The 24,196-nt window shown below is 42.4% G+C and overlaps 2 protein-coding genes across 5 annotated transcripts in view; one reads left to right on the top strand and one right to left on the bottom strand.

Annotated features, from left to right (window-relative positions):
* Positions 1 to 14,390, top strand: part of snrka (SNF related kinase a) — a 51,069-nt gene extending 36,679 nt beyond the window's left edge. For both annotated transcript variants that reach the window (XM_006796005.3, XM_006796004.3), the window contains exons 5-8: positions 4,284 to 4,418; positions 7,016 to 7,214; positions 7,539 to 7,636; positions 7,979 to 14,390. In XM_006796005.3, the coding sequence (XP_006796068.2) occupies positions 4,284 to 4,418; positions 7,016 to 7,214; positions 7,539 to 7,636; positions 7,979 to 9,125 (1,579 nt within the window). In that variant the 3' untranslated portion in view covers positions 9,126 to 14,390. The remainder of the gene's footprint in view (positions 1 to 4,283; positions 4,419 to 7,015; positions 7,215 to 7,538; positions 7,637 to 7,978) is intronic.
* A 332-nt stretch (positions 14,391 to 14,722) lies between these two features.
* Positions 14,723 to 24,196, bottom strand: part of ano10a (anoctamin 10a) — a 40,279-nt gene continuing 30,805 nt past the window's right edge. For 2 of the 3 annotated variants that reach the window (XM_087847917.1, XM_087847918.1), the window contains exons 15-16: positions 23,322 to 23,338; positions 14,723 to 15,972 (exon numbers count right to left, since the gene is read on the bottom strand). In XM_087847917.1, the coding sequence (XP_087704043.1) occupies positions 15,903 to 15,972; positions 23,322 to 23,338 (87 nt within the window). In that variant the 3' untranslated portion in view covers positions 14,723 to 15,902. The remainder of the gene's footprint in view (positions 15,973 to 23,321; positions 23,339 to 24,196) is intronic. The other variant, XM_087847919.1, reaches the window with a different exon arrangement.

Here is a 24,196-nt window from a genome sequence, read left to right as displayed (position 1 = left end):
GTTCACACTTGTTTCTGACAAACTTGCAGTTCACTGTGAAGATATTACCTGTGGTGTGATAGAGTGAAGAAGAATATCTCTGTATGTGTGGGGATGCTGGCCTTTGAAGAGAAAGAGGCATTGAGAGTTTTTTTGTTGTTGTTGATTTAAAGTTGTATATAAATGAAGACCTTGCCAGCAGAGTTCCACACAGTTATGATGAAGCTTATCAGCAACGGTTAGGTTTCTAAGTATGTGGAGATGTTCCAAAACATGCAAATGGACTGGCATATTTATAAGACTTTTCTAGACTAATTGACAATTCAAAGCATTTTAGGCCACAAGTCACATTTATTCATGCATGCATAAAGTGTTTTATTCTATATTTCACACCCACAGGTGCTTTAGTACCAGTTAACCAACTGCATGTCTTTGCACTGTGGGAGATAAACTGGAATACCTGGAAGGGTCCCTCGCAGGCACAGGGATATCTGTAAACACCACATAAAAGTAACCCAGCAGGGGTCAAACCCCTGGGTAATACAGTGCTGGGTGATACAGTGTTAATTCATACTGGTGCTAGTTTTAATAGCTTTCTACTGTGTAAAGTTGAGCCCTGAGCGTTACATATGTTAGCAGGAAACAGATCATATTTTGGTGGTACCCAAATGCAACATCAGTGTTTTGACTTTTCTCTATGCCAGGGATGGGGAACTCCAGGCCTCAAGGGCTGGTGTCCTGCAGGTTTTAGATTTCACCCTGGGTCAACACGCCTGAATCAAATGGTTAGTTCATTACCAGGCCTCTGGAGAACTTCAAGACATGTTGAGGAGGTAATTTAGCCATTTAAATCAGCTGTGTTGGATCAAGGACGCATCTAAAACCTGCAGGACACCGGCCCTAGAGGTATGGAGTTCCCCCACTCCTGCTCTATTCAATACTGAGTTATTGAAGCGCTGTCAGATCAAGTTCTTTGTTTCTATGAAAGCTGCAAATATTTTCTGTGTTTGTAGGGAGCATTGATTTCTGATGGATGTGTTGTGTCAGTGTGTGTGATGTTGTTACTGCAATTAGGCTTTAATCCACACCCTCCACTCTCCTCTTTCATGAGTTTCATGCAGCATCAATCTGCTGCATGAATCTTCTAAATCTAAACACACAGTGAAAGCAACATGGTGATCAGGCAAAAATTGAATATTCTATGAGTGCAAGGGACTACGGGCGAAATGACTGCAGGCAACATGAAGTGGGTGGGACCTGAGATAAATTTGAAAGTGAAGAATACTGTTGACTGACATCATTTGGATAGTAATCTAGGCAACCGGAGTGTGGAATGTCGACAAGCGACCTGCCATTAGCTTCATAGCGATGTGTGACAAATAAACGGCGTCTAATGTGGAGCGCCGCTTTAACAAGTGTGTTCATTCAGTAACAGCCCTGACAACAAGATTTGAATAAGCTATAATACATTCGATTTAACACACTCGATTTAAAAAAAAAAAAAAAAGTAGATGCAGCACATTTATTAACAGAAATAGCCAGAGGAAATTACTATTTATTTATTTATCTTTATAAATTAATGCTGCAGTTAATGTAGTGTTATCAGTCTGCTTTCACACCGATAAGGTGCAGACAGATATTGGCTTAGGTGCGTCTTTGCACACTGAGTAATGAGAGATGCTGTAGATGTAGGTGGTAGGTTAAAACAGAAGGGAAAACCTTCTAACGGGAAGAGCAGTGGAGGAGCCAGGGAAGTAGAAAATATAAACTCACGTTGTTTAAACTATAATTCATTTACAAGAAAACACTAAAATACTCTGGCCAGGCAGAACATGAAATTAATGGCCTCAGCCACGAAGATAAAGTCCAATAAAAGTCCAAACGGTGGAGAAACCGGCAGCATCGTCACCGTCCTGTCTGCCTCTTTGTTCTGATGCCAACTAAAAGGAGAGAGGGGCAGCAGCAGTCACAATTCTTTGATTCCACCGGAGATTCGTCCTACATGGGACTGATCGGGACTTACCCCGGATGGGCAGAGCTCCGAACTCTGCCCGCCACTTTGCTGTGCTTCACACGCATAGCCATGGTCTCGCCATCTCAGGGACATAAGGCGCCATCCCGCTGCCTCTCAATCCCCTGCCATGGGCCTCTCTCACCGAGGAGCTAGCTCCCCTCAGCACCAACACAGACCGCTCTGCTCATCCCCAATCACTCTCTCCAATGCGCAGTCGTCTGCGATCTCCAGTCCCGTTCTCCTTTGCCGCACGCCCCAGCAGCTGCCTGTAGCCGGGCCTCCGTGCTGCTCTGAGCCCGGTTACCACGCCATGTTTCTCCTGATGTTTCTCACGCTCTCTCTCCCTATTATTGAATAGCTGTGGCGAACCCTGATTGGTCCCAGGTGTGTCAGATTAATCATCAGGAGGGGCGGTGGAATGGGCATCCCCCCCGGAACAAATCACATATCAAAACAAAGGAGCATGCAATAACACCACAAAAATAAAACACTACACGCTAATAAAAAATAAAACACAGCACTACATGCAAGGAAATAAAAACACCAAGTTAAACTTGTCCGTTCCACCCTGTGACATCTTTACAGTGTACTGCAAGTCTACAGTGTAGGCAAAGCTATAGCATAAGCCTAGCTTTTAAGCTGAACCTTAGGCTGTATCCTGATGTGCACAGTATAAATCACAACAATGCAGACCTTAGTGGGTGTGATTGCTCTGTTTGATTGTAATATGTACTGTATATTGATTAGCACCATGAGAAAACGTGATGTAAAAGTGTATATTTATGTCTAACTTGTTCACCAAGCTTATGCAAATTCTGATGCTGTAGACATGGGCTCTTTTTCTCGTTTTAACCACGATTCTAAAGACTTCTCTCCTTCTTTGGTGTCAGTAAAAGGATTGGTTGTTCAAGGTTTATTAGTTCCAAGTCCGACATGTACATGAACTTAGTTTTTGTGGTGAACTGTAGATAAAGCTAGACAGGGAGAGACACTGTACAACCTGTACCAGCAAAAGCACGGAATCACACTCATGTCATTCACACACAGCAAAGAGTGATCTGGCTTACAGTAATCCACATCAAAGAACAAAGCAGGCTGATACCCATTGAATACATAAAACCATTCTAAAATATATGTCCTTCTTTAAACATTTTCCTGGTGTTTTGAGCTGCTTTGTGTGAAATTAGTTCAATATAGTTCTGTAGAAGTTGACCACATGAGGGGAAGCTGTTACTGTGAAACGGCAGTGTCACTGGCTAATGATATCTCAGTGATGTTGTTACCAAATGCACTGCACTGTGTTTCAGAAGCAACTCTTTATGCCGTGTCCCTTTTCAAAAAATTCCACACCCATCAACTGCACTGCACACAGTATACGAGGAAGGGAAGAAATGAGACTCAGGAAAGTCATAGTGTACCAACAAGTTTCAAAGACCCTTTATAGAATACATGGCCCATTTATGAAATTATGCAAGGGGCAGAACAAAACCAATTCATATACTCTTATGTCATAGATGCACACCCTGTGCATTCCCAGGATTACTCTGACAACATTGCCTGTTTTAGTGTCTGGTTGTGAAACTCAAAGATCGTTCTGCTGTCAGAGGTGCAATGTAAATGTAGAGAACTCATTCCTCTGAGCCAGCGTCATCGTCAAACTCATTTTACATTAAGGGCCTCACACAGCACACCTTTTAATTAAGTGGGCTGGATTAGTGAAACTCCTTTCTATCAGCGTAAGGACATTCAATTACACATTTAATACCTAAAATATATATGCTCCATAATCGTCTGTGTTGTGTCTGTGGAAAATGCAGCACTGTCAGGGGACTTTGTGATCTTTGCAGCACAATTGTCGAGTTCACTGTCTGACGATGACGTGGAAAAACTGGATTTTCTTTTTTGAAATTGCACTTATGTGTCTCAGTGTATTTCAGGATGTTTGTAAATGGATCACCTGTAACTTCTTTTATCTGGTACAGGCTTAGAGAAGCATGTTTCACTTGGTCTTTTGGTTTCAGCTTTCAGAAAACTTTGGCTAAAGCCCAAGTGAATATTTTCAGAATGCACTTCCTTACACTTTACACATGCAAGCAAAACTATGTTCAGTGGGTTTTTTTTAAATATACATTGTTATGTTGTGGTTTTACTGGTTTAACTTGCTTGAGATGAAGTTAGACTGTATGTAGCCCAAGAGCTAAAATGAGTTCTCAACTCCTTTTTTTTTTTTTTTTTAAATCCAACATGCTGTCTACTTTATATGGTCCTAAAGTGTGATTTGTTGTTTCAGAGCCCTAGAGACCAACAAATACAACCACATCACAGCTACATACTACCTGCTAGCAGAAAGAATCCTGAGGGAGAAGCAGGAGAAGGATGTGCAGACCCGCTCCTCAAGTCCCAGTAACATCAAGGCACACTTCAGGTAAAGAGCAGCAAAAAACTCAAACACTCCTAAAGAAAGGAAATTACCCTTCTCATGCGTGCACAAAAATTCAGATATTTTAGCAAACTCATCGAGAGCGTGAGTAACAAAATATCACTGCTTGTGGTCATAATGAGGTCTGAGTCACGGTATGAGCCCAGAAGAGGGCAGCTGACCTATCTCTCAGCTGCCTCACACGGCAACCTGTCTGACTCCACTTTGCAGGGCTCAGCACAATTACTTAAGACTAGATCTCTAAAGGTTTCATTTCCATTTCTGGGTTCACTGAGCCTCCACCTGCTGAGCTCAGGGGAGACGATGCAGAGGAGATGGTCTGAGTCATTAGCATATTCTCCAACCTTTTAAAGTTCACCCTTTGTCTTGATGTTTCCATTACTGCAATTTTTTTCTAATTCTAAAGTGAAAAATGGGAGCAAGGCTCCCATCCAGCTAGCTGTCATATCACTAAAAACTGAAAACATATCCTGGTTCATGCTTTAGCTGTCCCAAGTATTTCCTCTTTGTTGCCTTGCCAACATTCTTCCTTTGGTTATAAAAGGAAGAGAGACAAAGGAGAGGAACAAATAAGGAAGAGAAGAGTGAGGAGGCTTCAGCGGGACTGCTGTGGTTGTAAAACTCCCTGCACATTCCCCTATTCAGTTTTCTGTGAAATGCTCAGTGGAGTTGTGTTCAGTGAAGGAGAGGCGAGGCAGAGAAACGCAGCGTAGAGACAAAGGTGGACGAAAGACAGGCAAACTTGCGGTTCCAAGTATAATTATAACATAACATAGACTATATCGATATAAACGATATTGTCACATCTCTTATCTCGTATAAAAATATATCCATATATTCTAGCTAGCTCACTTTTGGACCCAGTCTCAAGTGGCCATTAAAAGAATTACAGTTGTTAGAAGTTTGATCGTGTTTTTCTTGAGTAAATGCTACACTTGTGTACACCCTTAAACATAGTTCAGATCAAGAAGGAAGCATACACATCGTATCTTTCGCTTATCAGAGTGGTTTTCTGCCAGAGACATAGAAATGATCCAGGTCCTGTACGCTTGCTTGTGAAGAAGAATTGAGCTGCAGTTTGAGCGATGGGTGACATGCAGATGATGTAAAAACACAGATTTGAAATTACTTTATTAATAGAGACACTTCATGGGATAAACTGTATAACAGATTGCATACTGAATACTGACTGTTCTTTGATTTGAAACACTCTATAAAATATATTTGGTGTTACTCAGATAACATGAGCTTTAGTTACAACTGTATTATTGCCCAAATCTGTCTTAGTTTACCAAGAATATTCTAATTTTCACTGGCTGACATTCACAGGTCCCTGCATCACTGACTAATCTGCTTTACAAGCTTCTTTTTTTCCTTCCACATACAGACTGTGTTTCATCAGTGCATTATTCATTATACCACTGAATAGAGAGGCTGTGGTTTAGCTAACAATGAAAAAAGATACAGTGTGGCCTTTGTGGCAGCTCTATTAGAGGATGGTAAAATAAATAAAGCACAGTAATGAACTGTAATTGGATTTGTCAACCTGATTTAAAAAGAAAAGCCATGATTTCCATAAAACATTTTGCAAAATCAGTTATCACTCATCCATTATCTACAGACACAAGCTAATTTCAGCCTCGCTTTCTATTTAAAATCCTTTATTTATCAATCCTTAACTTTTCGGGGGGGGGGGGGGGCTGATTATTTTGAATGATTCTTTTGATTTAGTCAGTCTACTTGTTCTAGACTCCAGGAAGGTAATCCCACTTTGTGTTTGTGTGCACGCTCGTCCATAACAGAGAAAGTGGAGCCACATCCACATCAATTTATAGTAACTTATAGGACAGCATCTGTTCCTTTTAACAGAGTGTAGCTTTAATAAATATAGCTGCTATAGAGTCAGACCAAAATAAAGTTCATCAGTCAGTTAATCAATAAAGAATTTAATGCTCTCTTCAGCCAAACTGTACTTCAGGTCAAGGTCACATTTCTTGTTTTACGGTCAATAACCTGTGAATTGTGATGGATCATGAACCAGATGATCTAGTCTGGCGGCTACAAATAGTGATGAACATTTTGATCAAAACATTGGACACTGTTTATAGTTAAAGTTATAAAGATGCTCATAGCTCCAAACCCTAAGCCCTCACTGTTAATTACCTACGTACAGTTGGATACTGCTGCAAGTGATTGCACTGGATGAACAAAAAAGCACCCTGCGTCATGTCTCTAGTTAAAATCTCTTCCCACTTATATACTGTAATGATATTATTTACTAGGGGTGGGGGAAAAATCGATACTGTGTAGTATCGTGATATTTTGTTTGCTAATAATGTATAGATACAGGGACAGCAGAAATCAATATTTTGTTACAAAAAAGGTTTTTGTGCTCTGACTTCAGAGCATGTTGATCCTTTTTCTGAGCAAGAATCCTGACATTCCTTCACTGTCCAAATGTGTTTAACTTTTTTATGGCAGCAATAAACATGACATTGGGGAGGGTATAAATTGACTATAAAGTCTTTTGAAGATCAAAGAAAACGTATCAACTGATGCAATCCTTTTTCTTATCTCTACAGGCAGTCCTGGCCCACCAGAGTGGATATGCACCAGGATATTGAGGACAGTTTAGCAGCTTCATCCATCTCTCACGCAGGAGGCCCTCAGTCTCCTGCTCGCAGTGCTGAGAACCTGCTCAATGGACATCGCTCTAAAGCCATGATGGAGCTGGGCAGACGGGAAGAGAGCACGGTGACTGACTCTCCGGGGTCGGCACAGGTACACTCGTCATCATCTCTCGTCTGTATCAAATGAAGCTTTTTTAAATACATGAAACGCAGTGCTAGTAGGACCATCTGAGAGTAAATAGGATTGTTATTGCCTCTGTAGTAAGTTGTTCTGTTTGTGTGTGTGGTTCTTTTCTGGGTCCTCAAACTTTACACATGGGTAAAGCCTAAAGGCAGGGACAGCAGCAGTGAGAGTCATTTTCAGAACAGAGCACACTTCGCAGCTACTTTCTTACTTTCAGTTGTAAACAGTGCAGCTGATCATACTTGCACCCTGTTTTAATGTCCATGCTCTTGTATTTTCTTCTTGCCTCAGGGAGCGTGTGCTGCTGCTTCAGGTCCTGCTCCCGGCACCATCAGGACTCCCACTCCCTCCACCTCAGCAGCAGCTAAGCAGCGAACCTGCCTGTTCAGGTCTGATCTCTGGACTCAGTATTTTGTGTCCTCAGTATCCCTAAAACTGAAAGCAGAACAATAAGTTGTAATCTATTTCAATGAGTGCATTTCGTAGCTTCTTAAATGTTCAAGCTAAATTTCTTTGTATTATGTTAGAAATTTAATTTTTGAACTTTTATTCAGAAACTAGACAAAATGAGACATCTGAAAATGGCGGCTGTAATAGTCCCGTCCTCCCTGTAGTCTAACAGAGCAAATGATCCATCGAGCAACTGATGATAAAACAGAGGATCGAGTTTTCTGTCATTGCTTTGTGCTTGTATTCTAATGTCAACTCAGTCCTGTCTGATTGTTTGGCAGAGTGGAGGAGGATGAAGAGGAGGAGGAAGAGCAGGACCCGTCTCCCCTACCAACTCAGGTGATCCTGCGGCGGAAGCCCCCCTCCATCACCAACCGCCTTACGTCCAGGAAGAGTGCCCCAGTGCTCAACCAGATCTTTGAAGAGGAGGGAGAGTCCGACGATGACTTCGACATGGACGAGGGTCTGCCGCCCAAACTCAGCCGTCTCAAAATGAACATGGCCGGGAACGCCGGCACCCTGAGCTCGTCGTCGTCCCCGGGATCCACGCAGAAGCGCTATCATCGGCGCAAGAGTCAGGGAAGGGGATCGTCATGCTCGAGCTCTGAGACAAGCGATGATGACTCCGAGAGCCACCGGAGGCGCCTGGATAAAGACTCAGGCTTCAGCTACAGCTGGAACAGGAGGGACAGCAGTGAAGGGCCACCTGGCAGCGAGGGGGGGAACGGTGGAGGCAGCAGCTCAGGGCAGGGGAAGCCCCCCACTGAGGGAGGAGGGTCCTCTGGCCCAGACAGGGGGAGTCCTGGAGCGGGAGGTAACGGAGGAGGACAGAGTGGCAGTGGAGGAGGGGGGAGTGGGGGAGGAGGAGGGGGTAATAAAGGACAAGACAGCCCTTCCAGTTGTTGTAACAACAGTAGCACTACTAACCCGTCCCTTGGCTCTCAGCCCCGGGCCTCGCGCACTGCAAGCCGCAGCGCTGAGCTGGTGGAGAGTCTCAAGCTGATGAGCTTGTGCCTCAGCTCACAGCTGCAGCACCACCACGCTGGGAGAGGTGGTCGAGGGGGTGGGGGGAAATTCATCATAGACCCCCATAGCCTCTCAGGAGGGAGTGTGAAAATCCAGGAGAAGTCCACCTGGAGGATGTGCATCGGGTCCGCCGGGAGCCTGGACACCATCACCCTCCCCACCACCACTATCACCGGCCTGCCTCGCACCCATGCCCCACAACACCATCACAACCGCAAAACGGCGCCGCACGGCGGCCCGGGTGGCAGGAACACTCATGGCAACCTGAGCACCCTGAAGAACAGCGTGATTCAACTACCTCTGTGCGAGAAGACGATCTCTGTCAACATCCAGCGAGGTGGAGGCTCCAGGGACGGCCTGCTCTGTACCTCAGCTCCAGCCAGCTGCTGCCAGGTCATCTGAAGCTCGCTGACACCCTGTGGACCATGACCCACCGACACCAAGTTTTCTCAGTCACTCTTCCCCTCCTGCTTCAGGTAGTTTCTTTGAACACTACTCTGCTTTTGAACCTTCCTGTCTAGTTTGCTGTAGCAGGTAGCTGAGCTCCCACAACCACCTGCCTCTCAGCTCACCACCTCTCCTGTCACTTTTTGTTCCGTGCCCTGCTCCCTACCAATTGTTGGTGGTTATAAATGTCTATTAGTGTTTTTATGTTTTTCATTATATTCTTGTTTTATGTGTCCTGACTGCACTTTGACATTCTAAATGATTTGTATTAGAGCATTTAAAATAAGGAGGCTCGCATTTAAAGTGGACCTGTTCTGCTCATTTCCAGCTTTGTGGTTTTTATTCGTGGATTCTATTAGAGCGGCTTTGTATGAGTCACTGTTTAAAATAATAATTACTTATCCTTTTTAATTTGACTGACTTCATACTAGTTAGTTTACCCTCTGTCTGAAACAGCGCCTTTATGAGAAAAGAAGGAAAAGCAGAATAGGTCCACTTAAAGAGCAGAGCATTAGGGCCACTGTGAAAAGCATTTTGAGAAGTATTTATTGGAGTGTAAATTTAAAAAAAAAAAAAAAAAAGGAAAAATACAACGAGGTAAAATTGTAATTTTACAAACTTGTACATATAAAAGTTGTAACTGTATGACAAAGTTGGGAAGAAAAAGTGATTGTACTCTGAGATAAAGTTTACATTTTCTAGGAGAAGGTCATTATTATAATTCTTATATTCCTGAAAACATATTACAAAATCTTTCACTTTGTCAAACAAAGAATGAAAGATGGTTGATATAGACAAAGTTGAATTTCTTAACATTTTTGGCTCACTATTTCTAACAAAAATCCACAATAATATCAGAAATAGGTGATAATAAATATCAGCTGGAGCTGTTAAGAAGTAATACTAACAGATGGGTAAATGCAACAAGGAAATAACCTATTTACAGTCAGCATGCAGCAAATGTACAGGTGCTAAAACAAACTTGTATACATTTGATTCATCCACTGTGACAAGAAGGTAAATCATTCTTTACAAAGGTCTTAAATAACTGATGTGCAGTTTAGTTTAGTCTGGAAGCCAGAAATTTTGAGTGGCAATGCAGCTTTCAGGAAGATGTTCTTGGAAAACGTGCTGCGTTTACACAACTCAAGGCTACAGTGACAGTTTGGTTTACATTACCACTTTCATGGGACCAGCTCACTCAGAATGATTGATCAGTCTCATATAAGTACTTCAAGTAAAACATTTAAAAAGGTTTACTGAATGTAGTAGACATTTTCAGCTGTTTTTCATTTGAAGGGGGGGAAGCGCCTCATTTTTCATGGGGTCTAAAATGAGCACAGCATACATCTGTGGGTGTGGGAGGGGCTACTGGAAATAATTCATCAATGATGGCAGATTTCCAGATTTAATTGATTTTCAGTAACAACTCCAATTTGTGCTAAATGTGCTGCCAACAGCTGATTCTTAAAAGTAATTTAATTCAAGGGTGGACCGATTGGGTTCACATTCACAAGACTGAGACACCGAAAAAGAGAAAACTAAACTTCTCCATGTCAGCAACAGCTTTGATCATCTCAGCAGACCCCCTGATGTGAATTTAAGAGGACATCAGAGCAACATGAAGTGGTTACAGCAGGCTCAAAGTGTTTAACACAGTTGTCAATACTAATTATTTTAAAGAGCTGAAATATATATTTTTTTCTTATGAAAATTAAATTATTTTGGCCTTTTTAAAGAGTAACTTCTTTCTCCTTTGACCTTGTAAAATACTTAATTTCTTCTTGAAATGGCAATTTTTGACTTCATGGGGGTTTTTTCACTTGTAATATTTTGATCCTTTTCCTTGTAAAATTAAAACTTTAGTCTCATAACTTTTTCCGATTCCCATCAAATCAAAGCTTCTTTCTCAAAGTATCAGTGGTCCAAACACTCCAGGTGTAAAAATCGAAATAACAAGCACTTGTAGTTGCAGCTATAGCGGGCAGCTGGCAGAGGAGAGGGACGGGGACGCCTGCTTATCGATACAACTCAAACTCACACTTCTCCCTCCATTACCTCGAACCTTCGCTCCCCTCTGAACGTTAGCTGCCAGTGACATCGCTGATGATAAATAGAAAAACATAAAGTGGATTCCATTCGTTTGAGTCCGTTCAGCGTGTCTGACCTCCTCTGTCCATGGAGGTGAGAGGAGATGGTGACTTTTCACTCCACTCTGGGCTCTGTATTGCACTCAGACAATCTGTTTTCTGTTCTTTTTTAAGAACCATGTATCCTCTGCTGAATTGAGCTCGGTGCAAACTGTTGGTCATAACCCTTTAAATCTGTACCAGTGTCTCTTTACAGAGGCGGCACGCTTTCAGCTTTTAAATAACACACACACACACAGAAGCTGGTGGGAAGAAGTGTGTGTGTGTGTGTGAGGGCAGCATTGCATTGATACTGTAGCAAGATGAACAAACAGGTTTGGAAGAGTTCCTGCTGACCACACGTTTAAAAATGAGGTGTTCTTATTTTTTTATTCACATGATTTTGTTGTTTATTGACGGAACATATTGTGTTTGCCTGCCATTAACCCAGCTGCTGCTGCAAGAGACATGCAGCTGCTTAACCCTGAAGAATGATCAGAATTTCTGCAGCAACTCCTCCTAAAACATGCTCCGACGTTCATCTCAGTAACACACACTTCTCGTGCCTTTCTTTTAAACAGAATCTCTCAGTGCAGGCTTGAAAAAAGTAGCTCCTCTGACTATGTTGAACCTCGTTTAGCAAGAACAACCTCCACGTTTCCTAACGCTGTTTCTGATGGTGCCTTCACACCAAAAGCAAAGAAAAATTTCATGCTGGACAAACGTTTCTGCAAAACATCTTCTAGAACTGGCTGTGTTTTCATCACATGCCGTGAGGCTTCATATTTCTGTGACGTCATCATTAAACAGCAGTCTTTGTGTCTCGCTAAAACACCTCAGGCTAAGATCAGATTTTTTGTTATTATTTTGCCATATCAACCTCATTGTGGACTGCTGCACTGATATTCTCTTCTAAATGTGTAGAAGAGAAAAATACCAAAATTTATTTCATACCTCAGTAGTGGAATAAAAGTACTTAGTTACATCAGAGCCCTTGTAGATTTAAGTCTTGGCACCTCTTTAATAATCCATTTAATTTGAAGTCCCCATCTGAATTTGCTTTTCCCCAGATATAAAAACCAGTCACCAGGCAAGACAAATAAACACCGCTTTAAAACTTTGGTGACTTCGCCCAGTTACCCTGCAGTTATCTTTGCACTGTGCATGCAGCATGCATCTGTGTCCAATATGTTTTTCCTATGTAGCTCTAGGCAGATGACCGGCCCTCCTTAGTTTGGTTCAGCTGGAGGTTTCTTCCTGTTAAAAAGGAAATTTTCCTTCCCACCATCATTTCTTGTTTGCTCATAGTGGAGTTTTCTCTCTAATATTGTCGGGTTTTAACAGTATAAAGTAACTTGAGGTGACTGTTAAGATTTATTCATCATGCCCTCTGTAGTAGACAAAAGTTAAACTGAAAGATACTTTTCCCCCTCGGATATAGATGAAACACAACTTTGTAAATTGTTGATTGGCTCTATGGGCTTAGGAGCAGAATTCATAACTCTCACATTTCTGTTTCTATATTCTCTGAATGCCGTCACTTTTCCTGGATGTCACATCTGGTTACGTTGTAGCTGAATGAGAAATTATCCAAAAAAAGAGAGACTGATGAGAAGAGAGAGGGAAAAAAACAAACACCTTCATTGCATTATTGTCGTACGTTTCTTCTTCAGGGCATCCAGCAGCCAAAACCATGTTGCTCCCTCCACTGTGCTTCAGTTGGGATGATTTGTTGAATGTCCAAGATGTTTTACACTTTTTTTGTTGTTCGTAAACAGCATCTATCTGTTAAAAGATCTCTTAATTGCTGACATTGGTTTAAGTCATTTTAGATGTGTTTCTGTGTTCGTTTTGTAGACAGTTTGTCTTAAATGATGCATGTCAGTCAGCAGCTGTGATTGAAGAAAGGGGAAAAACCCCATCGTCAGTTTGTGCCTTTTAATAGGAGCTGCATCTCTACAAACCACACACACGGCTCCATACAGAAACACCTGAAATTACGAGTTTGTGTGTGTTACTTCAGTCACACCGCGTTTGTCTGCAATTGTGACTGAGATGAAAGTCGGAGCACGTTTTGAGGAGTGGGTGCAGAAGTCGTGCTGTTTCTTACGGGTTAATCGCTGATGTCCTGCAGCCGTGGTCCTGCCCGCGCTCACGGCCCCCTCCCCCCCCAAAGTTAAGTGTACATGAGGGTGCAGCGTATGTATATACAGTGAAAAAGAAAGTTTATTTTTTAAAACTTGTACATTTTTTTGAGCAATCTGATGTTTGAAAATGTTTTATTTTTTATGATGGGTGGGCGGGTGTGAAGCTTTGAGAAGCGCGTGCCGTGGGTAAACCGGCAGGAAGCGCGCACGAGACAGAGCCTCGCACCTTCCGGCTTTCAGAGCTGGCTGTAAAGACAAACAAACGAAAGTAAGAGAGAGGAAAGGGAAAATGGGGGGTTTCTTTAAGGGCATTGGCAATAAGCTATACCGTGTGTTGCAGCTATCTGTACAGAAACACTTCATTAGTTTCTTTCTTTTAGATTCCAAACTCGTGCAGCCTCACACAGCAGCTGCTTCAGACTCGGAAAAAAACGAAAAACAAGGAATGTTCTAAACATGTTTTCTCTCTTTGGTTGTCGTCTGAGATTCGTTTTTAAAAACCAAATGTAAATAGAGTTGTAAATACGGTGCTCTTTCTCTTTATCTAGAACAGCCGAGTGAACCTTTTGGTGCATAGCTGTACAGTAATCTAGCCTTATGATAATTACTGTAGTAATACCGTATGGGTGTCTCAGCTAAAAATAAAGCTGCGTGAGGAAAAACGATCCGATTCTGTTCATACCGTCGAGTCTGTTTGACTGTTGTCTTACTCAGCTGTATCCAGGTGAATGACGTGCATGTGTTTCAATGTTTGACATTCAATGACACTGAGGAGAGGATCAGGCAGAAATGTAACCGGACCAAAAAGCAACAGAAGAAGAAGAAAATGGTTGAGTTGGAACTGACAAATTTTCAGTGTATTATTCTGTAGTTGATACCTGTTGTCAGATGTTACATATAGCTATGGTAATATCAAAAAATAAAATGTGGAAAACTGTCTGTTACACTCAAGTCTCCGGGTCTTTCTTTTTAAATCATCTGTCCTGACCAGTTTGGCATGTGGGGAAAAATGTGGACAAGAATGTTAATATTAGAAATGGTGATTTGAAAATCGATATAACCAATAGTTTCTTGGTTGGAGTTCCTCACAGAGTCCAGATTAGCTGTCCCTCAGCTTTTTAATCCGTGTGGGTCAGCATATGTGTCAGTGAAGGTGTTGAAAAGCAGCGAGCTGTGATTAACGGGCTGCGTGACACTGAGGAGGTTTACTCTCTACGTTTGGCAACCTCAGCTCTCCGCCTCACTGCTCAAGTAACCAAGAAGTTTCCAGAGCAGATGGTGTGGTACAACTTTATTCAGAGTTGATCATTTTAAGAGCTCTCCATTTCCTGTCCTCACAAAAGACATCAACCAGGAATAAAGAGCAGTTGGACTGAGACGGGACATTTCCAATAAGTACAAACACAGAGCAGATACAGCTGGTTTCTTTGGTTGTGACTTTATTTGAGCATGGGATTATTCAAATCTGGTGTTACATGTTTTTTGCCATGTAAATAGAGCATATAAAAGCAAATATTTGGGACTGCATTGCATTCCAAGGCACCTGGGAGTTTCATAAGAGTGCATTGAAAACATATCCTGCTCTAAGACGGCTCAATGACATCTCTTGGGTATGGAAGCAAAGGAAGGCCAAGACATGGATCATATTGTGAGATTTAACATTTACTGAAGAACCGGTCGTGTTGATAAATGCGCATCCTAAACTTTACTTTTAAAGACTTCTGTGTGAGTTGATGTGTGAAGGTAATTTAGAGTTTTGTCATGTTACAGACCAAACTAATTACATCAGGATCAAATCCACATCATTGAGTGTGTTGATGGCTGCATTGAACCTTTACATCTTTTTGGCCTTTTTTGCCTCCATACTTGCTGTGCTGAGGATAAAAAGCAGATTAGATTGTTGAGGCGAGATACAATCAGGTCAGGCGATTATTAGTTATTACATCCTGAAGGCTTAGAACTCATTTATTCTAATTGCAGTTCACAAAGTTTAACATTTGAACACTGATTGAACCAAACCCAAAGTGACTTCAGCAGCAGAAGAACAGAACATAACAGAAATTACTTAATCAAAAGATTTGGATATAAAATCGTTATTTTCTACAGTATATCATGTGTACAGCATCCCTCTGTGATTTGAACATCTGTCCCATTTATCTCATCCCCTGTACACACACCACTGCAACACAAAACATTATAGTACATCCACTTTAAAGAGCAACGTATAACATTTGGTACACAGCAACGAACCTGAATCAACCGTCATGTATGCTTCGCAAAACTGTACAACTAGTCATGGTGCAGTGAAGATATTGCAGATTAACAGTACAAACCAGTGTGAGGGAATGGGGGAAACAACAGCCACGCAACTCCAAAGGTAACACTTTTGTTCTTGTGAATACATACGCACGTAGAGCGAGCTTCAGAACGGTAATGTAAACCACAGTGTGTCATCATCAGTATCTGCAGGCACACCTATCCTCCTCACTGGACAGTCTTACTGAGCTGCGAGGCTTCCAGCATTTTCTGAAACAAAAGACAAACAGCAACATTCATTCAGTTTACTGCAGAAAACCTGTGTGTGCACGTGTGGTTAGTAATATAAAAGGGCAGCTCATGTTAGGTATGCATATTAGTGGAATGAAAGCAGAGCTAGTCCTTCACACTAAATTCTGGTAGGAAGGAGCTTTGGACATTAGCAGGCTGCTGCTGCTGCAGTCGTTTACACTTAGCGTTGCAGTGAAACTACTTGCTCCTCTGCTCACCTTTAAAGTCAAGTTACCACGGATTATTTATTGAAGTTTTATTAAATACGAATAAAACTGTGTTATTAAGACCTTAAACTCATAGAAAAAGTGTCTATAGAGGTCGAGTCAGAAAGATGTTTTCCTGCAGCCTCCTATGGGACTGGAAGTCTTTCTGCAACCACAGGAATCGCCATCTGGTGGCCTTCAGTTAAAATGCAGGTTTAAGGCACTAATGCATTGTCTGTGAAGGTTCTCAGTCATCCAGGTCACCGTAGTCAAAGGAGCTTGCAAAGAAAAGCGTCTGGACTTCTTTAAGTTACTTGAAGACGTTTCACCTCTCATTCGAGAAGCTTCTTCAGTTCTAAGGTCAAATGGTGGATTATAGATGGCATCTATGTCCACTGTGAGCGACCATCTTTGAACAGAGGCGGTGGTTTACGACACCAACTCTCTGCCATCTATAATCCAGTTTTGAGATCCCTTCCCAGACGCCTTAACGCCCACTCACATCCTGGGCCATCTGACCTCAGGAATTCGCATGATAAGGTGGGGCCAGGTTTCACAATGAACTCACCCGAAACTCTGGCTGATTGGGACCCACACCCAGTTTCACACCTTGGCTCAGGCGATTAGAGGATCATCAGGAGGTCCTTTTGTCCCTCTGTGGGGGGACACTCCCACTAGGTTTATATCTGGGACTCTCCACCATTTGACCTTAGAACTGAAGAAGCTTCTCGTATGAGAGGTGAAACGTCTTCAAGTAACTTAAAGAAGTCCAGACGCTTTTCTTTGCAAGCTCCTTTGAGCACTAATGCATTGGCGTCATTTTTTCTTTCTGCAGGTCACTGAAGTGTTACTGTTGAGGTGAAGAACAAATATTTCAACCTCTACGTCACATTAATATGATGTTGATTGGAGCTGTGTTTGTAGTTGCGTGTAGTGCCCAAAGCAGTCGAGCCCTTTAAGTAGCTCAGAAATAATCAGACTAAAGCCTGGGTGCCTCTGGTTTGTAACAGCTTGAAAACAAAGATGATGGTAGGAAGAGTTGAGATGTTTGAACTGATAAAGGAAGGTAGCCATGACAAATGCTTCGTTTTCTATTTCTCAGTCTTGCACACAATGTTCCCCTGCAGGGTTCATGTAAACTCCACTTTACTGGATGGTGATACCTGTTTTATAAGTCTCCCACAGTCTGTTTCCTAAAATGACATTATGTTGTGAGCAGTGAGAGGACCTGGATTTTTTTATTCACATTTTATTACATGTTTGGCTGCGGGGTCTGGTCATTCTCCTGCAGATGAGAGAGCGAGGACTGGCTCTCGGGATCAGACAGAAGCAAAACAACAACTCTCTACTGCTCTGCTAACTACATGTTTCTCTAAGAGGACCGAAGGACAGTGTAACTCATCTTCGTCGATGCAAGCTTTAGTTACACTGTAAGCAAAAACCTGATCCTCTGTCACAGATCTGATTTTGTCACAGCTGTCCAAACCCCACAGGTCTGCCTGCTGGAACTTTTTCCACAAGGTCACACAGGAGCGCAGAGATGAGGACATATACAGACTAAATGGAGGTGTAGTCTGATAGTGCAGACAGTTTTTAGCTCAAGCTGGCCTTAACAGTTCCAGGTCACACTTTAAGAAATTACTGCGCAGAACTTTGAAGATGTCCCTCTTCCTTTAATGCGGATCTTGGCAGACTCATGTTTTAATCAACTAATTCCTCCGAGCTTCTGGCAAGAGGTTAATTAATGTATTCTAATGCAAACAAAATCTAAAGCCTGGTTTTACATCATACAAGTTAAATGTAATTCTTGCAGACTGGACAAGGTAAAGCAAATCCGTTTTCAACTGTTTAATTATTATAATTCAGTTTTATTTCTCCCTCAACATAAGGGATACTTGCATCATTCAGGACAGAAACAGGCCCCTGTTGTTAGTCAGATAAAGGTGCATTGATTTCTCTGGGTAGTGGACGAGTTGCTGCATAGAGGGCACTGTCATCGGCAGATTGACAGGCAGATTGGTTCAGCATGTCTACAGATATCTTAGCCCAAAGGTGAATCTGTTGATTTACATTCCTACCCTTCACCTACAGCAATGAGCTGGAGCTAATGCCTGGAAAAGTGAAACAGAAGTACTTCTACAGATAGAAGTGGCTGAGTCTGAGCTCATCCTCAGCAATGGGGCAAGAAGCTGAGTCATTCAATAAGAGCTCAGAATAGAGCTGCTACTCCTTCACATTAAAAAGGAGCCAATTACGGTGGTTCAGACATTTGACCAGCATGCCTCCTGGATGCCTAACATGTGATCTGAGAAGACCCTGGGGCAGACCCAGGACGTGCTAAAGGTCTGGGTGGGTGGATGGACTGTGAAATGTTCACACTGACAAGCAGGATGAATGATCAAAGCGAGAAAATGTACATATATGTATGAACACGTGGTCTCGAGTCAGCAAAGCAATTCTTACAAAGTTCTGCATAAACTGACAGACAAAGACGGTGATGCCGTGTCTACACTGAGGGCTAAAAACACTATGAGCACATTAAAGCAACGCTTTAAAGGCTGACAGCTACACCGACACAAATGTGTTTTGCCTTTTCAGACAATCTGCTTTTATGAAAAACACTTGGATATTCTGTTACAAACAAAAAAAGGAAACTATAAGTTGATTCATTTATTTTGAAAAACAAATATTTTTGAAAAATGGTTTTTCACACATTTTATATTCCTAAAACCACAGATTAACAATTCAAATGATAGTTTGTATCAAGATCCTGCCTTGATACAAACACAGCTCATTACGATGAAAATCTTAGATAAAGCATCATCTCTTGCTCACAGTGCTGTCTACAGACCTTCGTCTCTGAGCCCAGAGCCACTGCTAATAGTCCGAACATGTCATTATTCATCAGCGAGGACAGAAAGCAGGACTTTAAAAACCCACAGCACAAACTCACACACAAACACACACAGAGTTGTGTCTCCATGTGTTTAGGGGGCGTTACATTAGATATTTCACAGCGACTTATTTAAACCTTTACCATAATTAGTGCCCAGCCTTACTCTAACCTTACACTGACACTAAACTCGGACTAGTTACATTACTGTGGAGTTTAACTGAAGCTACAACATGAGTAAAATAAACGCTAAAACAAGCTAGTCCACCTTCCACACCAGAGTCAACTCTCGCAACACACGTGACCACCAAAGACATTTTTGTTTGGGACCAAAGAACTCTGGGGACACCTCTAGATCAAACATCATACAGATGTAACACAGTGTGAGGTACAAAAAAACCCCAACAACCTGCAAATACTCCCAAAACATGCACATATGCATTTGTGAATGAAGGTTGAAGTCTTTACACACACACCCACACACTTATTAGCGTCGTGAGGGACGCTGTGTTCTCCTCTGTGAAAATGAATTGTGTGTGCATGTGACAAATGCTGCACTGCTAAACTGCAATGTCTTGTCAAGGTCTGAGGTGTTGTTACAAAGTGTGTAGTATGAAGAGTGCACAGCTCTCTGTTGTGGACCGATTCTGCTGAGTGTTCATCCCTGACTGCTGACTCTGACTTAAAGGAGCTCAGGACCTTATTTAAAGCCCAGTCGCCCTCACCCCGCAAAACTTTAATCACACTAGGAGGCTCAAATCTGGGAACCCATCACTTTGTAATTAAGTAATTAAGTTTTTCAGGCAATGAGCAATTGTTCCTGGCTTCAGTGTCCCTAGCAGATACTCAGATCAAGACATCCTGTTCTATCAATCGGTACCGGTCCATGAGTCATTTGGTAACGGGCCGCGAGAGTTGAGACTCGGGTGTGAAATGTATGGTTTTCAGGGTTTTTAGCGTTATTTTGTTATCGTTTTTTTCGTTTACTCGGTTTTCCTGGGTCTTTTCACGTGTGTTATGAATAAATCTTCTTTTTTTCGGTACCGGTACTAGTTTTATTTTGTTGTATTTATCCGCGACACCTTAAAGGCCGGTCCGTGAAAATATTGTCGGGCACAAACCGGTCCGTGGCGCAAAAAAGGTTGGGGACCGCTGTAACCAGTTACTTTATAACAAATCTAATGCAAAGTCAAACTGCTGTCACACAGAAAAACCTGACAACCTATAAGAACTGAACCACCTTTCAATGATGTTTAATTAGTGCAGACACCCACAGACTGTCAGATTTCAGTAAAGTTAGATAACTGTAGGCCGTAATGCTACATGGACAGCAAATCAATCGAGCGTGGTTCGTGTAGACTGTGCGATGGCTTTGATACGTGGCTGTTAGCCTTCAGCTAATTTCTTTGGCAGTCATGATAACAGCTGAGGACACCTTATACAAACAAGGCTTCTGCTGCTTTGACCACCATCGTACTGTTGCACTTGTATCAACCGGGATAATCAACACTTTAAACGGGCAGCTTGAACACTTGTGCAGTGCCGTGTTTAGAACAGAGCTACAGAAAAACACTCTACACGCCGCCCTGGAAAGTCTGACATGTATCCACTGGGATGGCATCAGTGTGACATGTATCTACCAGTTCTCTTCCTAATGACAGCAGGGTTAAACTATGGCAGGATCTTGTGCCGGCCCTTCAGTCTGCTGTGACTGATGTGTTCAGATGGTGGTGCAGAGCTAGGTGAAATGTAGCTGAAGAAGTGCAGCCAAGAAAGCTGCTAATCCGTCTGATCAAGTATCTCCTGTGGGAATCTGAGATCCTTGCACGAGTTCTCCAAACGAGTCCATGCTGTATACACACTATGATACCCACTATGTCTGAATGCATTTCACCCCACCACATTATTATTCTATAGAGTAGCACGAGGGAGAGAGCTTCATGTTCCGTTTTAGTCTAATCAAACACTTCTTTCCGATTTTCAAATTTAATGAACTTAAACCATAAATCCTAGAACTCTCTTATTGATCTGGTTCTTGAGTGAATTAGTTCAGCTGTCCCACTGGAAAAAACGTTTCACTAAGTGAGTTTAAAAAGCTCTGTGGCTCTCAGCCAGCTGTACCACACTAAAGGCACACTGACTCACAAACATTGAGCGTGCCAAAACCACTGGTGTATCACATCTACACATGAGGGGTCCTTCGGCAGTAGCACATGAGTTATAGCAACAGTGTCACTTCCTACTCGTCATATATTGATGTCTTGTCGTGAAATAGCAACAACCTGGGTGTAAAAAAAGCCAAACAAAGCAAAACCAAGTAACAAAAAAAGCAAAAATAGGATGTACACATTCTCCTGACTTCTAAACAGAGACTCTGTGGATCTGTAAAACTCTCAGCATAAATATTCTTATGATTTTGCACCATAGAGTAGTCAAAGGAGCTTGCAAAGAAAAGCGTCTGGACTTCTTTAAGTTGCTTGAAGACGTTTCACCTCTCATCCGAGAAGCTTCTTCAGTTCTAAGGTCAAATGGTGGAGAGTCCCAGATATAAACCTAGTGGGAGTATCCCCCCACAGAGGGACAAAAGGACCCCCTGATGATCCTCTAATCGCCTGAGCCAAGGTGTGAAACTGGGTGTGGGTCCCAATCAGCCAGGGTTTCGGGTGAGCTCTTTGTGAAACCTGGCCCCACCTTATCATGCGAATTCCTGAGGTCAGATGGACCAGGATGTGAGTGGGCGTTAAGGCGTCTGGGGAGGGAACTCAAAACTGGATTATAGATGGCAGACAGTTGGTGTCGTAAACCACCGCCTCTGTTCAAAGATGGTCGCTCACAGTGGACATAGATGGCTTCTTTCACTCCTCTTTCAAACCATCTGTCCTCTCTGTCCAAAATGTGAACATTGGCATCCTCGAAAGAGTGACCTTTGACCTTTAGATGCAGATGGACAGCTGAGTCTTGTCCTGTGGAGGTGGCTCTTCTATGTAACCATAGAGTATATACAACTGTTGAAATAACACATCTGCCTGATTTTCTAAATGATTCCTTAATAAATGTGAAAAGCTTCAAAATGTTGTTGAACTTCTTCATAATTATTACAGAAAAAAGAAGGATGTTTGTTCCATATGGTTATTACAGAATGATTTTACTCTTATGGTTCACTTGAGATGAAACTTCGGTTTACGCAGCTCATAATCTAAATTGGAGTTCTGCTACAGGAACATCAGAGGACAGATGTTACATGTGCATCAGATTTGTGTGCGACACAGTCTCGTAAAGAGCCACTTCAGCTTTAGAGCTTCAGGTCAGAACTTCTGGTTCAGACTGAGAACAGGAATCAGTGTCTGCTTGTTTTGTAATGGGGGCGATCGTGGCTCAAGAGTTGGGAGTTCGCCTTGTAATCGGAAGGTTGCCGGTTCAAGCCCCAGCTTGGACACTCTTGGTCGTTGTGTCCTTGGGCAAGACACTTCACCCGTTGCCTACTGGTGGTGGTCAGAGGGCCCGGTGGCGCCAGTGTCCGGCAGCCTCGCCTCTGTCAGTGCGCCCCAGGGTGGCTGTGGCTACAATGTAGCTGCCATCACCAGTGTGTGAATGGGTGGATGACTGGTTGTGTAAAGCGCTTTGGGGTCCTTAGGGACTAGTAAAGCGCTATACAAATACAGGCCATTTACCATTTTTTTTGTAATATGCAATTTCTCAGGTAGCTTCTTCTACCCAAGATGCCTACACGATTGGCCTCCAATCTCCGACACAGCATGTCTGCCTACTTGAGTTACTACATTAATGTAGCAGCTCGCCTTAAGTAGCAGAAAACCGTCTTCATTTAGCTCTCATTCTGTCTGAATGGCTGTCTTTCTGAGGACAGTCAGACTGATAGAAAGAAGGCTGACAAGGTAGGAGAAGCCTAGGATATACATTTCATATCTGAGGAGTCATTCATTCGCTCAGATGCTACGACGGGAATCTTCTTTCATGCTGACAGGTGAATGACCAGCATCTGTTTTCCACCTTGATTATGAGCATTAAGTGGTTCTCTTATTAAACTGTTAACTGTAGTATCACAGCATCACACATCTCCGCTTGTTACATCACAAACTCACACCAAAAACATCTGTATTAGAACACACGGTGAGTAGCCAACTTTATAAGTAATTAAATATCAACCAAGTGTTCGGCAGTGAAAACACAAAAGAGTCTCCGCAATCACACACAGCCTGTGAGCTACTCACCCTCCGTGGAGCTGTCTCTGCAGAAGCAAGAGACCACAAATTAAAGCCAACATAACTGGTTAATAGGAGAGTGTGTACATGAAACAGACCAATTGAAGATGAATATTCAGTCAGGAAGCAAACATTAGCATGATGTGGTTATATATCCAATATATCTGTGGTAACAACTGATGAAATCTAATCTATTTACATAGTGAGTATGAATAATGAGCGGTTCTTTTTAAAGTTCTTCTGGTAATACTGGCAAATGGTATGTAATAAGTCAGACCATAAAACAGCGATATATAGAGGAGCAGCAACATACTGAAGGGCAGCAAAGACCATATGAAAGAAATGATGATCCAACAGCTCGTCAGAGAAGCACTCAGCTCTGTCAGTCCACATCAAGCAAATAGCTGCGGCACACAGAAAGCCACTGCTTTACTGTGGAGCCGTATCAATACTATTAGCATAGGGCACACCATTTATCTTCAGTAAAGTGGTCTGAGACAGACATTGAGAGCTCTCCTTAATGCTAAATGGGAAGCTCTGCAGCTGTACGTTGTTATGGAGATATACACAAGCTCTCTGCTCTTGTATACATCTGACACTTCAATTCAATTTCAATTCAATTTCAATTTTATTTATATAGCGCCAAATCACAACAAAAGTCGCCTCAAGGCGCTTCATAGATACAGAGAAAAACCCAACAATCATATGACCCCCTATGAGCAAGCACTTTGGCGACAGTGGGAAGGAAAAACTCCCTTTTAACAGGAAGAAACCTCCGGCAGAACCAGGCTCAGGGAGGGGCGGGGCCATCTGCTGCGACCGGTTGGGGTGAGAGAAGAACACTTCACAACAGCTACTACATACAAGCACATCATAATGCATGT

The sequence above is a fragment of the Neolamprologus brichardi genome, chromosome 11 (genome assembly GCF_056152115.1).
Source record: "Neolamprologus brichardi isolate AB-2024 chromosome 11, ASM5615211v1, whole genome shotgun sequence".
NCBI classification, from domain to species: domain Eukaryota; kingdom Metazoa; phylum Chordata; class Actinopteri; order Cichliformes; family Cichlidae; genus Neolamprologus; species Neolamprologus brichardi.
This window is presented reverse-complemented; position numbering and strand designations above follow the sequence as displayed.